Raw genomic sequence first — 15,242 nt, forward strand, 5'->3', positions numbered from 1 at the left:
AGTACGTTTTAATGGAAATTTGTGGGACCTCACTGTCATTCTCCAGCACGGAGTAGCACATTACAGTAACCTGGCATTTGTGTCACATCTATTAGAGTGTCACATCCATCATTTCAGGCGATCCTCATAATAGGTCAGGTGTCTTTATCTGCATCATTTAGGTGATGAAACTGAGGTAAATCAGTTTAGTAGTGGAGATCTTGCAAGAACCCAGTCATGAAGATAGTGGTGGTGATGATAATAATGATAACAGCTGACATTTTTTTCACACGCTTACTGTGGGCCAAGTACTGTGCAAAGTTCTTTACATCTTAGATTTCATGTAATCTTAACAACTCTATGAGTTATATTTTATTATTATTCCCATTTCATAGATATGAAAACTGAGGCTTAAAGAAGTTAAATAAATTGCCCAGGATCATATGGTTTTATAGGGGTGGGGTGCCTGGGTGGCTTTGTTGGTTAAGTATCCGACTCTGAATTTCAGCTCAGGTCATGATCTCATGGTTCTCGAGATGGAGCCCCAAGTTGGGCTCTGCGTTGAGAGTGTGAAGCCTGTTTGGGATTCTCTCTCTCTGTCTCTCTCTCTCTCTCTCTCTCTTTCTCTCTGTCTCTCTCTCTCTCTCTCTCTCTGCCCCTCACTCATGCAAAGGCACGCATATTCTCTCTGTCTGTCTCTCAAAAGAAATAAACTTTAAAGAAGAAAAAAGATCATGTGGTTAGAACCAAGGAACACAAGAAATCTTTTGTGTGTTTTAACTACTTACATTGTCAGATCTTTGATCTCCATGAAATATTTCTGTGAAAAGCCTGTCACCCATTCCTGTATTTATTTGTTCATTTGTGCCCCTCCTTGTACTATATCCTCATGTAAATCCACTTGCAGTGATTTCTCATCCTGCTAGTTGAGAGAAAATGACACAATGAAGCTTAGGCTAAAACACTTCTGCTCGAATGCTTAGTATTCTTCCACTGATCTTCAGCACTAGTTGGTATTTTTTAAAGGGCAGACTATTCTCTTTACTTCTGTTTGGGGCTGTGTTGGTGTTAATGAAGAGATTTTTTTTTTTTACACATCTTGCATGTTTGCTGGCAGAGGTGGAATCATTTTACTAATGTGAATTTTAAATATAATTGTTTCTCATTTTTGTTTAAAAGCTAAAAACAAGTATACTTACATTAAAGCCATAACAATAATTACCAAAATGTCAGTGGTATAAACTAGTACACATAACTGAAACCTCTTTAGTAAACTGTAAACAATCTCAGCTTCTATAGCAAATAGTCCTTAAAATTTTAGTAGCTAAACATCATCAAAAATTTAATTTTTGCTTATGTCATAATCCCATGTGTGTTAGTGGGTTCTGCTCTACATAGGAGTAGGATTCTACTCCACATTAGTCGTTTAGGGACCCAGGCTACTTTGTCATCAACACATGGTTTTAAGGTCGTCATGGCCTCATCCAACCAGTTGATAAAGAAAGAAAAACGATAACTTAGCACAATTCTTTTTAACTGCCTCAACACAGAAGTATTACATCCCTTCATATTCTACTGGTAAGAACCAGCACATCCAGCTAATAGGGTCCTGGAGGGCTGGGAAATATGATTTGCTTGTGTGCTCAGAAAGAAAAGCAATTGAGTTTAATAGGCATCTAGTCTCCACCAGAATCTACCCTTTTAATAGCCAAATATCCATTTTACTCCTCTTCACACAAAGACCAATATCCCCTTCCCAAAGCAAAGAGCCCAAAGTCTCATCCAGGACCCTGTCCATCTGAAAGGCCAGGATTTTCAGGTGGAACATAGTCTTCTTCTCCATCAGGTTTGAATGCAGCTCTTCGGTGTCTACTAATCTGTGAATTAAAAACACAGGTTCTATACTTGATCCAATATATGATCGTGAAATAAATACTCCCATTCAGAAGGAAAATATATGAGGAAAATACAGCAATCAGTAATGCAACCTTGAAATCCACTGGAAAGGCCTTGTAAGGATATTTACGCCCTTGGCCACAACTGAAGTGGGTTCTGCAGGGAGGCTGTGCCCATCCTGAAGGATGCATTCCTTTTTTAGTCCACTTCCTGCCACCAGGTGGTTTTAGGTCTCCCATACAAGTCTTTGGCTTTTTTTTTTTTTTTTTTCTCCTCTCTATTCATTTGCAGCTGTTTGGATATTATTGGGAACAATAACCTTAAGTCTTGAAGATGAAATATGATCTTCATCAAAGGACTGAGTAACTCTTTTCAACTGAGAAGTCTTATGAAATCCGGCATTTTTCAATGCTGAATCTTCCTCTTTTGACTCTATGCACTTTACAAACTCAATCTATGAGGCCCTCAGTTTCTCTTCTCTGTTCCCTTTTTTCTTATAAACTGGCCCTTTTTAAATCTTGAGCTCATGTCTTTCTTATAATATCTAGTCAAAAGTAGCCAACAGTAACTAGCATTTAGAAATTCTCCTGCCAGTTTTCTTAGTATCCCAGACTCCGTAGCTGTGTGATCTGCCTTATAAACTATTGTAGGTGAGTTTGGCAAATGTTTTGTCAATGTAAAATATGGGTTGCCACTTCTCCAACGTTTAGCATCAGTTTCCTTGCCACCCAAAACCCAGCCACTAAGCCAATGACACATATCTTAGAGGTTCTTGTCACCAGCGCACTCACATTCTAAAGGCAAGAACTAGTAAGGAGCCCCAACTAGATGCAGGATGGTGAGGAATTGTAATTTATTTAGTATTCAGGAAGAACAGGAGACTGTTTTGATAACTTCTAGCCATAATCTGCTACCATGAAGAAGGAAATAATTTGTATTTTCTGATGATTACAACTACTTTATTAAGTTCTAACCAATCTATCTCATATAAAAAATAGTAGCCTCTTAAAGTATATTTTATAAATGACGTTATCTTATAAGTTATAAAATTAAATGACCTAATAGACAATGATTATGTAGTTTAAAAATAACAATATCCCTATTTTTGGAGCTCCTATAATATACTGATATTTAACCACATTTAGAAAATGTCCTTAATGATATTCTCTCTGTTTTAAAAATTGAATGGTCTAAAATGTTACATTGTGTTTAATTATTTTAAACAACAGAAATGATTTTTTTCAAAATACTAATGATTTTCCTGTTTTACTTTGAAATTTTTCCTATGCCGAAATGAAATTTATGCTTTTTAATATTTATATTCTATTTCTCATTGACACAAATTTTGATTAGTTCTTTAGTTTCTTATAGAAATGTGTAAAATCTTTTTCCTGCCTCGAATGCATGTTGACTTTATAAGGTATTATGGATAAAAGATGTTCTACACAAAGGTCATTTAGAGATTCAATTTTTATTTTTTCTTACACAAAAACCATCTCTGTCTTGCTTGGTTTGGCTTTCCTTTGAAGTAGGTCTCAGAATCATTCATTTAATTCTTTATATTATACTGCATTAAAATTACATTATCTGAAATTTAAGTTAGGGGTGCCTGAGTGGCTCAGTCAGTTAAGCGTCTGACTTTGGCCCAGGTCATGATCTCGCGGTTCGTGGGTTCAAGCCCCGCGTCAGGCTCTGTGCTGACAGCTCAGAGCCTGGAGCCTGCTTCAGATTCTGTGTCTCCCTCTTTCTCTGCCCCTCCCCCCACTCGTGCTATGTCTCTCTCTGTCTCAAAAATAAATAAACTATAAAAAAATTTTTAAAATAAGTTATATGACACTATGTGAGTATACTCTGTTAATCAGAATTACAAATAGTGTATTTAACGTTAATGACCTAATTTGAATAGGTACAAATATTAAATGTATTTAATATTATGTATAAATATTTTACATATTAAAATATAAATCTTATATTTTGTGTGTCTGTATATGTGATATATATGGTGTGTGTGTATTTATGTGTATATATATATATGTGTGTGTGTGTATGTATGTGTGTGTGTATATAAATATGTGTAAATATATAAAACTGGTATTTGAGGAGTCACCTAAGGTTCATGCTCTGTCTGTCTTATTTTCTAGCTATAAGAAACTGGCGGATAGTGGAGAAACTGAATTTGTTAGCCCTTTATCCCTTAAGAGGAACCCAAATATTATATCTCAAGAACCACAAAATGTAAACCAACTTTTTGACAAAAATGAAGAGAATGTGGTTTTACAAAAGACAACAAATAAAGATAGAGAAAATAGCTTCCCAGGAGTAAATACTACAGAAGAACATATAGATAAAATGTACCTTGATATTTTGAGGAAAAAAATATCTATTGGTCCTCCATTACTGCCTCAGGATGGCAAAATAAATAAAGTAAGTATTTATAATCGAAGATGCTTTGATTTGACATATTTATAAATGAAGTTATATAAATACTACTGATAACTAGATTCTTCTTAAGCTAGTGGGATTCATTACATACTAACCTCCATGTAGATCCTGGATATTTGAAGCAGTATTTATTACAACATTGTGTAATCCCCAGATTTTAAAATACCACTATATAGCATTTCCTGTCTTTTGGAAGCCATTATTTACAGTCTTCCTTTGTTTTTAGTAAGCATAGTCCAGAATTTGAGTAGCATGAGAAAATAGTTTATTCATTATTCTAATGCTTTTTATTTAATCTTTCCAGTAGTGTGTGTTTTGCAAAAGTAAGTAGGTTGTCATTTATAAAAATGCTATTAGCAGCTGTTGAGAAAGTTATGTTTTACTGTTCCTTTTTCTTCTGTTCTTGATCTATTCTGATTTATAAAGTTTCTTTGATCTCAGTATTATAGTTTTATGGTTTGGGGTTATATGTTTACCATAAATTATTTGAAGTTTTTTGTGGAATAAAGCAGGGTATTAATACATTTTTATCTTGAGAATTCTGGGGGTAAAAAAGATAAAATTTTATGTCATTTCAAAATATATTCCTTTCTGCTCTCCTCCATCTTAATTCTAGTAATCATACATCTTGCTTTCTGGCAAGCTTATTTTGTTTTATTATTTTGCTGTGTTTTACTCCTGACTTTGAAGATGTGCTTCAAAATACTAAAATTCTGAAGAGTTAGACTTTGAGAATTCTAATGTGTAGTGGTTTGCCTTCTACAAACAATTATCTAGTAATCACTATGGTTTTGCCATCTGTTAAATCTCCTTTTATAGCTGTAGTTGAAGTTAATTTACCTCCTGAAAAGTTTCTACCTGTGCAGACTTTTAGATCTCAACTCAGTTCTGGAGAAGAAGAGGCTGTAACTGGTAAACATGAACCATATAAGAAGGCCAGAAGTGCACCTCCTTTACTTAAAAGAAAACCCCAAAGTGGATTATATGCATCAGTTAGGAGCTCAGGCTATGGCAAACCCAGTTCACCATTCAAGACTTTATCTGCTCTTGAAAAGAAAACTTCAAAGGACATTATGAAAAGTAAAACCTTGAGATCCATTCCTACTTCAAATCAAGCTAGGAAAAAAGGTAATCATATGCAGTTTTCATATTACAGTTCTGTGCACATAATGTATTATGTTCCTTATTCTCTACTTTTCCTATTTCTTTCTCTTCTTCTGTGAACTTTTCTTTTTGTAGAAAAAATTTAATCTTAAGATAGTATATTCCATACTGAAAGAGTCAATTTACAGAGGGGGTTTGGTCATTAGCTTTTGGCTTTCTGCAATGACACTTGTGAAGTATGGGAAATGAATAGAAGATAGAATAGAAGATAGGAGAGTCAAACTCATCCTCACCTGGTTGACTTTGGAATATCCACTGTTTACCAGAGAAGACCTACAAATTCAGAACGTAAATGGCAACCTACAAACGAAAGTTGATATAGAGATTATTTGGGTATTAGTTCCATATAGACTGAGATAGGCAGGATGTTTTGTGTATTACATAATGCATATTTGTATACATTGCAGTGCCTCTGTTATTTCCTAATGCAGTCATTGGTAGTAGGAAAGGGTAATTTTCTATTTAGAAACCTATGCAGCTATTAAAAGAAACAGAAATGTTCATATCAAACCAACATTTCTGCTGCCTTTACACTCCAGTGAGGAAGGGAGAGCAATGGAGCCAGAAGCATTTTGTCCTTTCCTTTATGATTAATAGGTGACCAGTTTCATCATTGTTATTTGGTGATAGTTGTCATGAGAACTATCTTCATTGGAAAATTCATTTCTAGTTTAAAGTGTCTTTCCTTGCTTTTCCCTAAGACTGTAAATTCCAGGACCACTTTGACTGTATTTTAAATTCTTTAGGCATTAAATAGACTGTCTCCTGCCTTTGTGTGTGTGTGTACTTGCTGCAGCAACCTGTGCATCTCAGAAAAGAAGGCCCAGGCTGATTTACGTGAGAGTAAAGGAGGTGGTTATTCTGGAGAGACAGGAATACGATTCTACAGGATTAATACAAGCATCCTTTCCTCCTGTTCTTAACCTGTGGACCCCCAGTTCCTTTCTCTACAAAGTCTTTTGTAGTCTCTTGTTTTCCTCTTATTTTTCTATGGAACATCAACTTGTGATGTTGTCATCTACTTGTCATTAATAATTAACCACTCATTGGATCTAGTGCTTAATATAAAACAAACACTTGGAACATTTTTCAAGTTTTAGTATGATCAAGAGAAGAATGAAAATTTTTCATTCATGTTTAGGAGTATTCATGTTATACTTTTGGGAGCAAGAAAATGCACTTTTGCTTTTAATATTATTTATTCTATTAGATAAATTAGTTCCCAACATTTTTGAAGTTTATTTTATCCAGATTCACTCATTTAATAAACGTTTTTGGAGCACCTACTTTGGCCCAGGCACTATTAGGCCCTTGGACTACCTCAGTAAACAAAATTGGTAGAGGTCCTTCCCCTCCCCCGTCTTTGTGGAACTTTCATCTGATAAGGAGAGACATTTAACAGTAAGCGTAATAAATAAGTAAATAATGCTACTTGCGAAGGAAAGGTAAGAAGTAGAACAAGAGTGTCAGTGGTGGAGTACATCAGGTTACAATTTTAAAAGGATAGGGTAGGCCTTGTTGAGAAAGAGCCACTTATAGGAGACTTATAGTTGATAAGAGTATTGGCCATGTGGATATCTGGGGAACATATTCCAGAAAGGTGAATAAAGTCTTAAAGACTTGGAGAAGTCTTAAAGTAGGAACAAATATCTGGCATGTTCAAGGAATAGCATAGAAGCTCATATCACGAGGGCAGAGTGAGTAAAGAGGATAGTAGGAGATGAGATCAGAGAGTCAAAAGTGCAGGCATGTATTTGTTTTTCTAGGGTATTTTAAAGACTTAGACTTACTCTGAGTAAACAGGTGAGCAGCTGAAAAGCTTTGACATGAGAGTAACTTCATCTGACCTCTTTAGACAGATTTCTCTGGCTGCTGTGTTACAGATCATATACATATACATACATTCATATAGCATACGGGGCATGGGAAGAAGCACAGAAACCAGTGAGAAGCTGACTTTAGGAATCTAGGCTAGAATTGATGGGGCTCAAACCAGAGTGGTGGCATTGGAGGTAAAGAGAAGTGGTTGAATAAGGATATATTTAGAATAGAACCAAAAATCTAAAAGACTGGTTTGGCGTTGTGAAAGAGGAGTTCTGAATGATGCCAAAATTTTTGGCTTGACTAACTGGAAAAATAGTCACTGTCTATTGACTACTGATGGAGAAGGCTTTGGTAGAGTAGATTTGGGGGTGGAAGGAAGATCTAGAGTATGGTTGATGAGGTGATAATTTTGAAATGACCGTTCTACATTCAAGTGGAGACAACAAGGAGCCAATAGGATAGAAAAGTCTAGGCTACAAGAGGGAGGTGTGGATAGCAGATATGACTTGAGAGTTATAATTAAAACTAATATAGATAGTTTTTAAAACATGAGACTGACAAAGATTATGAAGAGAGTGAGCATTGCTATAGAAAAAAAGCAAACCAAGGCCTGAGCCCTAAGCATGCTAACCTTAAGATGTCAGAGAGAAGAGTAGTAACCTGCAAAGAGAATAGAATGAGATTGGAGGAAACCTGAATATATGGGATCCTGAAAGCTAACTGAAGAAAGGAGAATTTATTTCTCTATCAGTTGCTGCTGAGAAATAAAGGAAAGTAGAAACTGGGCACTGACCTTTGGGTTTAGCAAGGAAGAGGTCATGAGTAAACTGGACAGTTTCCATGGATATGTGGCTATAAAAGGTAAGTTGCATGAGAATAGGAGAGACTAGGAGAAATGGAATTGGATACTTGATTTACAGACCACCCTGGAGCAAAGAGTGTAAAAGGCAGAAAAACATGGGGTAGTAGCTGGCATGGGAGGTGGAGTCAAGTAAAGCTTTTTGTTTTGCTCTTTTTTTTTTTTTAAATGGTAGGAAATAATATGTCTAATAGTATGTTTATGCTTTTCAGAAAGATTCAGTAGAATTATGACTGAGAGAGGGGAAGAGTTGCTACAGCCATGTCCTTGAGTAGAGGAGCTGTTATGGAATCTAGCATTCAGTGGAAGGGTTGGCCGTGGATAGAGGCATGGACAGTTCATCTGTGGAAACAGATGGGAAGAGAGAAGATAGAGATACAGATGCTGGTGGGTAGGTAGAAATGGTGAAGGAATGTGGATGATTTCTTCTGATTGCTTCCATTTTCTCTAAGAAATAAAACATTATATCATTAGCTGGCTTTGAGGATGGGGTAGGAGTGTTGGAGGAGAGAAGATGTGAAATAGCCACCCTGGAGGACTAGACTGCCAGCAGCAAAGTTCTCTTGTAGTTAGTAATTATGGCATTAAGTAGAGTCAGGCAGCACGTTTGTGTTATGTATGCGCATGTCCACATTTTGCTGCATGACTACAGGTGTTGGGTAGTCGTATAGTTGGATTTACCAAGAAGAGTGGTTTCTGCCTAATGAGTGCAGTGGACGGAGAGAGGAGCAAGAAGAGGCTAATAGTGTATATGGAATTCAAGTTGAGGAAGGAAGGAAGGAAATCAAGAGGTATAGTACAGTATGAAACAGGATCAACTGACTGTGAGTCTTGAGTAGAAGAGTAACGGAATCTAGGAATTGGTCAAGGAATTGTTGGAATCCAGGTACCAGAGGGCATGAAGTGGAAGATACAGTTGATGGAGAGCAAATGCCTAAGACTGAGATCAGGAGTGAGATTATATCAAAGGAAATATGTAGCTGAGGTAGAGAGGTGAAGTATAAGGACCCAAAGTCAGGGTTGGCAGGATCGCCTATGAGTATATTGAAATTACTAAGAATGAAAACAGAAGTAATGTCACAGTTGGTGGAAAAGAAACTAGGGGCATGATTTAGAGGTTGATAGATGAAAATAACAGTATTTTTATGAATATTTTTTCCTATTTCAAAATCTTAGAGTATTTGTGACTACCAAAATAAAACACTAAAATTTATATTAGAGTACAATGATAAACCATGACTGTTTTTATACTGTTGCTTGTTTTCATTAGACCCAATAAGGGTGATAGCCTTTTTATCTCCTTTTCTTATAAAATTCCCTCAGAGCAATTTTACCTTTATTCAGACAAATTTTAATTCCTCTGTATGGTCGTTACTTGTCACAGGTTGTGCTCTCCAATAAGCAGACTCTACTGTACAGAAAGTCTAGAAAATGCTCTTAGAATCAACGTTGGTTAAGATGAAAAATAAGCCAGCTGCTGGGGCTTACTCAGTTTTTCTTCATGTACAATGAACCCAGGGATAAGCAGTTCAGAGCTAGTGCCACTGTACAAGGAACCAGATCCCTTTTTCTTTCCTGCTGCAAAATCCTTTATATGTGACTTTTGTCTTCATTGTCGTAACATGGGTACTCGGCCTCCAGGCTGTGTCAGGAGGAAAGGTGAAAGGTAAAAGGTCCATGCCAGTTACATCATCAACTTCTTAACCAAGAAAGTAGTGACTTTTCTGCAAGCCCCATGTAAGGAACTTTTGCTTTCATCTTATTAGCCTGAATTTTGATCTTATGGTCACCTCCAGTAACTTGGAGTCCAGGGAGATGAGTATTTTCAACTGGCTACTTTGCTGCCCAGAGCAAAGTTAATAGGGAATTTTCTATTAATAGGGAGGAAGAGGAGATTGACAATTAGCAGTACCTGCTGTGTGGTTGTTTTCCTTTTTATTCTTCATTAATTTTCTTTGGCTGTTAATCTATGTTTTTATTTTTAGACTAATAAGCTTCTCATTATAAAAGGAATAGTTGCTCATTACTTAAATTCAAAACTAGAAAAGTAAAAAAGCAATCACTTAGCAAGAAACAACTAGTGTCACACTGGGTTAGCATCATTTCATACTTCTCATGTGTATGTCCTTATACAGATAGAAGGAAGCGTAAATGGGTGGATGGAAGGAGAGAGGCAGACCTATAGCTAAATGGACAAAACATTTTATAAGAACAGGATTATTCTTTATAAGTTCTTTTTAAGTAAAATATTAAATTTAGTTTTTCTTAAACTTGCAAGAAGAAAATGAAACTTCATCCTAGGAAATGTATCCCAAAAGATCCCTTTAAGAAAATAGATTTTGAAAATTGCTCACATGTTGCCAAAATCATGCTGTTTTTAACTGCATTTTCAATTTTATGCATTATCAGTTTTCCCTTCTATAAAATAAAAGGTACTAAAACTCTTTTATCTCCCACTCACATGCCTTGTACTCATTGTTGATTTCATTTTTACTTGTCCAAGATATATTTATTCTCCCCTGCAACACCCTCAGCTTTTGAATTTAGATCTTGGTTCTGGTTATGAAAGAGATGGAATGCTTTTCACAGGTCCCTTAGCCATAATTTCTTCATTCTGGAATTCTGATGGTTGATTTCCTTTTTGACTAAATTTTCTTAATTCATTGTTTTTTCAAGAAGGGTTCATGAGGTCCAAATTCTGCAGTGTTTTCATGTTTGAATTTTATATCCAGGAAAATTTTCTGTCATATTAAGAAAAAAGATACTGTCTTTGTACCATTACTGAAAATAATTACTTAAAGAAATCATATTTAAGAACTCAGGAAGAGAGAATTCTGGTATAAAAGCCCCGGCTGACTACAATTNTGGGGAGAATGACAGTCCTAGCAGATCATACTCCATTCATTGGTCACATTAATGGACCTCCAGTGACCTGGAAGGATGAATGCCAGCTTTTACAATGACTCAGTTTCTTTGAGAACACGTTAGGAAATTTCTCCAAAAAACCCTACAGCATCAGATAGTCCAGTTGAATATGACTACTACTCTGTAAGGAAAACCTCTGCGTGCCTGGAATAAAGATTAGAAAGAAACCTTTGGGTGAGGTACTACTGGTGACTTGTTTCTTCTTTTGACTTTTCTGTATTTTTCAAATCTTCAATAACCATGTGTTTCACTTTTAACGAAAAAGTAAACTTTACACTTAAAAAGGTAACATCTTGAATTAATTATATTTAAAAATACAAATTTCAAATTCTTTGTTTACCTCTAAGGCAAATAAATAAATGTTTACTGACTATTCAGCTCAGAATCTGTAGAGGCCTCAAGATCTCTTCCAGGTATTTCTCGTAAATGTTTTATTAATTGAATAATTTGTTGGCCTTAGAATTATTCCTACTGTTTGGGGATTTACGAAGTACCTTAAAATAGCTGAAAATTTCACCAAAATATACAGTAATCACTTTTTTTCTAATTTAATATATATTATCAGGGGTTTTTTTAGCAGTATTATAATAATATACTTTTATTTTTAAATCAAATTTTGACTAGCTGTTATAAAGTTTCCATGTAATTTATATTATGCCATTGATAGTATATCTTGATATACATTATTTATGAAAAGTATGCTTTGAGAATACACTTAATCTGAACTAAAATGCTTCAGGAAGTTATCAGTTGCTCTTTGATTCATCATTTAGATACTATTTGTTATTGCTGTGACTAAAAGAATAGTTTATTTAAAGTGAGCAAGGCCTGAAATTATCCCTGTGCATATTCTCCTCACATTTTTTAGCTCCATTTATCATTTGACATGAATCTTGGGTCAGTTCGCCTTCTCTGTCAAACTGCGTGAGATGTTGATTATGGGCAGTGGTTCTTAGTGCAGTGAAACAGCTGTGTTGTAATGTTATACCTCAGCCTATCTTGAGATCCTCATTTATCTCAGCGTTCCCATTGTATTAGTACTTATTGTTACAGAATTACTGAATAAACTTTCAACTTTGTTTGCTTTTGTGGTGCTTTTGTCTATTGTTTACAATATTCAGAAATCTTATCTGGAACAAAAGTCATCAAGCCTGCAGCTCTGGGTAAACCAGCTCCCAAAACTGAAAGTTGCCTGGTCACTCCTAAGAAGGCTGAAGATTCTACAGAAACTGATTACTCTGTTCAGTTTCAGAATGTAGGTATTTAATTTCAGAATCACATTCTTAATTTTTTTCTGTTCTATAATTTAAAACTCAATTATAAATAATGAAATATGTGAAATTTCTTCATCAAGAGTGATGTTCTAATCTTACTGAACATTTATTGATTTCCTTATATAGTAGGACAGTGTTAACCATGCTTTTTTATTCATTGTGCTTTTTTTTCCCTAACCACCTATGTTCCGATCTACTATGTAAATATACTGTAATGAAGTAATGCTTCTCCTTGAAAGGATTCTTCAGGATACTGTGGTGGGAACAAGGAGACAGAGTTAATTATGTGTAAAAGAGTTCAAGAAGCAGAGGAAAAATGGAGGGGTGCACAAGCCCTAATTGAGCAAATTAAAGTTACATTCTCAGAAAAAGAGAGAGAGCTGGAAAATAAGATGGAAGAACTAAGAAGACAACAGGAAAAAGAACTCTTCAGACTAAATCAAGACAATTATATTCTTCAATCCAAGGTACTAGACACATTGTCCTATTTCTCCTTTCATTGATTAAAAAAGAACTTTTATTCCCTGCGCAATGCATTCTCATCCTTTGTTCCTGCGGCTGTTTGACTTGATGTATTTGCTGTATAAAATGTGAACAGGGTTCCGAAGACTGCCTCCTCACAGCAGAGCCTAAATCGAACCCACTGGGAAAAAAAAAAATCAAATTTAAATTGGCCCATTTTGATAATTTTCTTCTGTTAGCAGTCCTTTCTGAGAATAAATCCCTTAGTTCATTCTGACCTTCAAAGAAGACGGTTTCAGAAAGAACTGCTATGGAAGGGCCTAGATTCCGAGAATGGCACTGTAGCATTTCTGAGTTACTTTCACCAGAACCATCAGCATAAAATATCACAGTAATGATCTAACTGTAGTTAGTATTAATTCCATTGTATTTACGGGACAGTTTTATTTTTTATTTCTTAAATTGTTTATCAACTTTTTAAATCAATTAATTTATAGGTATTTTTTAATTATAGTTTATTGTCAAGTTGGTTTCCATATAACACCCAGTGCTCATCCCAACAAGTGATGGGACAGTTTTATATATACACACCTTGAGTTTTGTTTTCTTCTTCTTCATTTCCCACTTGATCATTTCTTTGCCCAAATAAAATAATGTCTATTTTCTCAAAGTTGAGTAGCTTTGAAGAAACAAACAAAAAGCAAAGATGGTTACATTTTGGAGAAACAGCTGATCCTGTCACTGATGAAAAGTTGAAGCAAATTCAAAAAGAAATACAAGAACAAGAGACACTTCTTCAAGGATATCAACAGGTATGGTGGTTCTTCAGCACTTTGTGAATTTGTTCTTGAGATCCTTTAATTGTAAAAGTAAGGCATATTAAAATATTTCTGTGCTCATAAAGCAGGTAATAGGCATTCTGGCAAATATGAGGATGTAATAATTTTACTAGTCTCAACATTTTTAATGGGTATAATTAAAGTGGTTAAGAGCATGAGTTCTGGATTCACAGAATCCAGTGTTAGCCTTTGCCCTGTCACCTGCTGTGCAGCCTTGGGCAGATCACTTCACCTCTCTAAGCCAGTTTCCTCATCCTTGAAATGGGATGGTAATAATAGTAGCTGCCTCATATGATGATGGCTGTGAAATTAAAATAAAGTACAAACCAACCTGTTAGTCCCTGGCACATACTAACTAGTTAGTGAATGTCACCTGTTACTATTTTTAATAGCCATATTCCTTAGAAACTGCCCTATTTTTCTTCAGTTTTCTGTAATGCTTTTCAGTAGATTGTATTGACTAGTTTTGATATTATATTCAGAAATGCAAATCTGAAATTACTTGCCAGTGTGCTGAGAGTGAAAAAATTTGAATTAAATGAGAGAAAATCTGTGTGTCCTACAGAAGGCAGACACTTGCCTTGTGTGATGGAATCTTGGTGATGTTGACCAACCAGTCAGCCAAGACAGGTTTAGTGATCTCCAGCATAAAACCTCATCTTAGTGTCCTCCCCTTTTTTTCCCTTACTTCCCTCCCCTTCTGTTTCTCTCTCATTACCTTTTTCTCTTCTGACCTTTAAGCATCAAGCTTGTCACTAACAAGCATTGTCATCTGAGAACGTCCAGAGAAAATACTGTCACATCCGTGATCACATTTCCTATAAATGAAATAGTACTGGTTTCGGAGGACACATTGCCCTGGAGTTAGAGAGAACCTTCTAAATCCTTCCCTTGCCATTCTGATCTTGCTGTGCAGGGCACACATTTTTAAGGGGGATTTCAGAGTCCCAGAAAGATGCCAACTACCTTCTCCCACAAAGATAACACAAAACTTACATATCTGTGTACATTAAATTTCAGGTGTTTAGACACGGACCATCTACCAGGCCCTAGGCCAGACGTGGTGAGAGAGTACATGGTTTTTATTAGATCCTCAAAGGTCCTTGGTTTTCATCAGATTCTTAATTTTAAAAAAGTTAATAAGCCACAGCACGTAAGCACAGATTAGTACTTTCTCCCTCTGATCTCACTGTTTGAGTCACTCTTTAGTCCAAGGCTGGTGGAGAACTGGGCCTGGTCTCTGCTCAGCCTTGTCACTACACTTTTGGAAACACCTGGTCTCAAACTCCCTGCTCACAGAAAGTTCCAGAAACAAGCATGGAAGCCCATCATAGCTATCTATATCCAGTTACCTCACTGCAGGGAGCCAGGTTAGAAACAGAAAAAAGAGAATGCAAACAGTCCCTGTGGGCCTTTCTGCCCCTGGTCCTCACAGTTGGCATGTGGTTATTCCTGCAGCCATCACCCACTTCTGTGAAATTCAGTGCCTTATACTGACTTTAGGATCTTTGGCTTTAAGAGTTTTTGTACTTTTTTTTCATGTAAGCATTTTGGAAAGAATTGTTTTCAGATAACAAG

The 15,242-nt window shown here is 35.8% G+C and overlaps 1 protein-coding gene across 5 annotated transcripts in view; it reads left to right on the forward strand.

Moving 5' to 3' along the window:
• Window positions 1-15,242, forward strand: part of CEP162 (centrosomal protein 162) — a 117,697-nt gene that overhangs the window by 55,559 nt on the left and 46,896 nt on the right. For all 5 annotated transcript variants that reach the window (XM_077750299.1, XM_077750295.1, XM_077750297.1 and 2 more), the window contains exons 12-16: window positions 4,017-4,299; window positions 5,184-5,445; window positions 12,211-12,344; window positions 12,603-12,830; window positions 13,497-13,637. In XM_077750299.1, coding sequence (XP_077606425.1) covers window positions 4,017-4,299; window positions 5,184-5,445; window positions 12,211-12,344; window positions 12,603-12,830; window positions 13,497-13,637 — 1,048 coding nt within the window. The remainder of the gene's footprint in view (window positions 1-4,016; window positions 4,300-5,183; window positions 5,446-12,210; window positions 12,345-12,602; window positions 12,831-13,496; window positions 13,638-15,242) is intronic.

This window comes from Crocuta crocuta, unplaced genomic scaffold (genome assembly GCF_008692635.1).
Source record: "Crocuta crocuta isolate KB4526 unplaced genomic scaffold, BGI_CrCroc_1.0 scaffold9, whole genome shotgun sequence".
Taxonomy (NCBI): domain Eukaryota; kingdom Metazoa; phylum Chordata; class Mammalia; order Carnivora; family Hyaenidae; genus Crocuta; species Crocuta crocuta.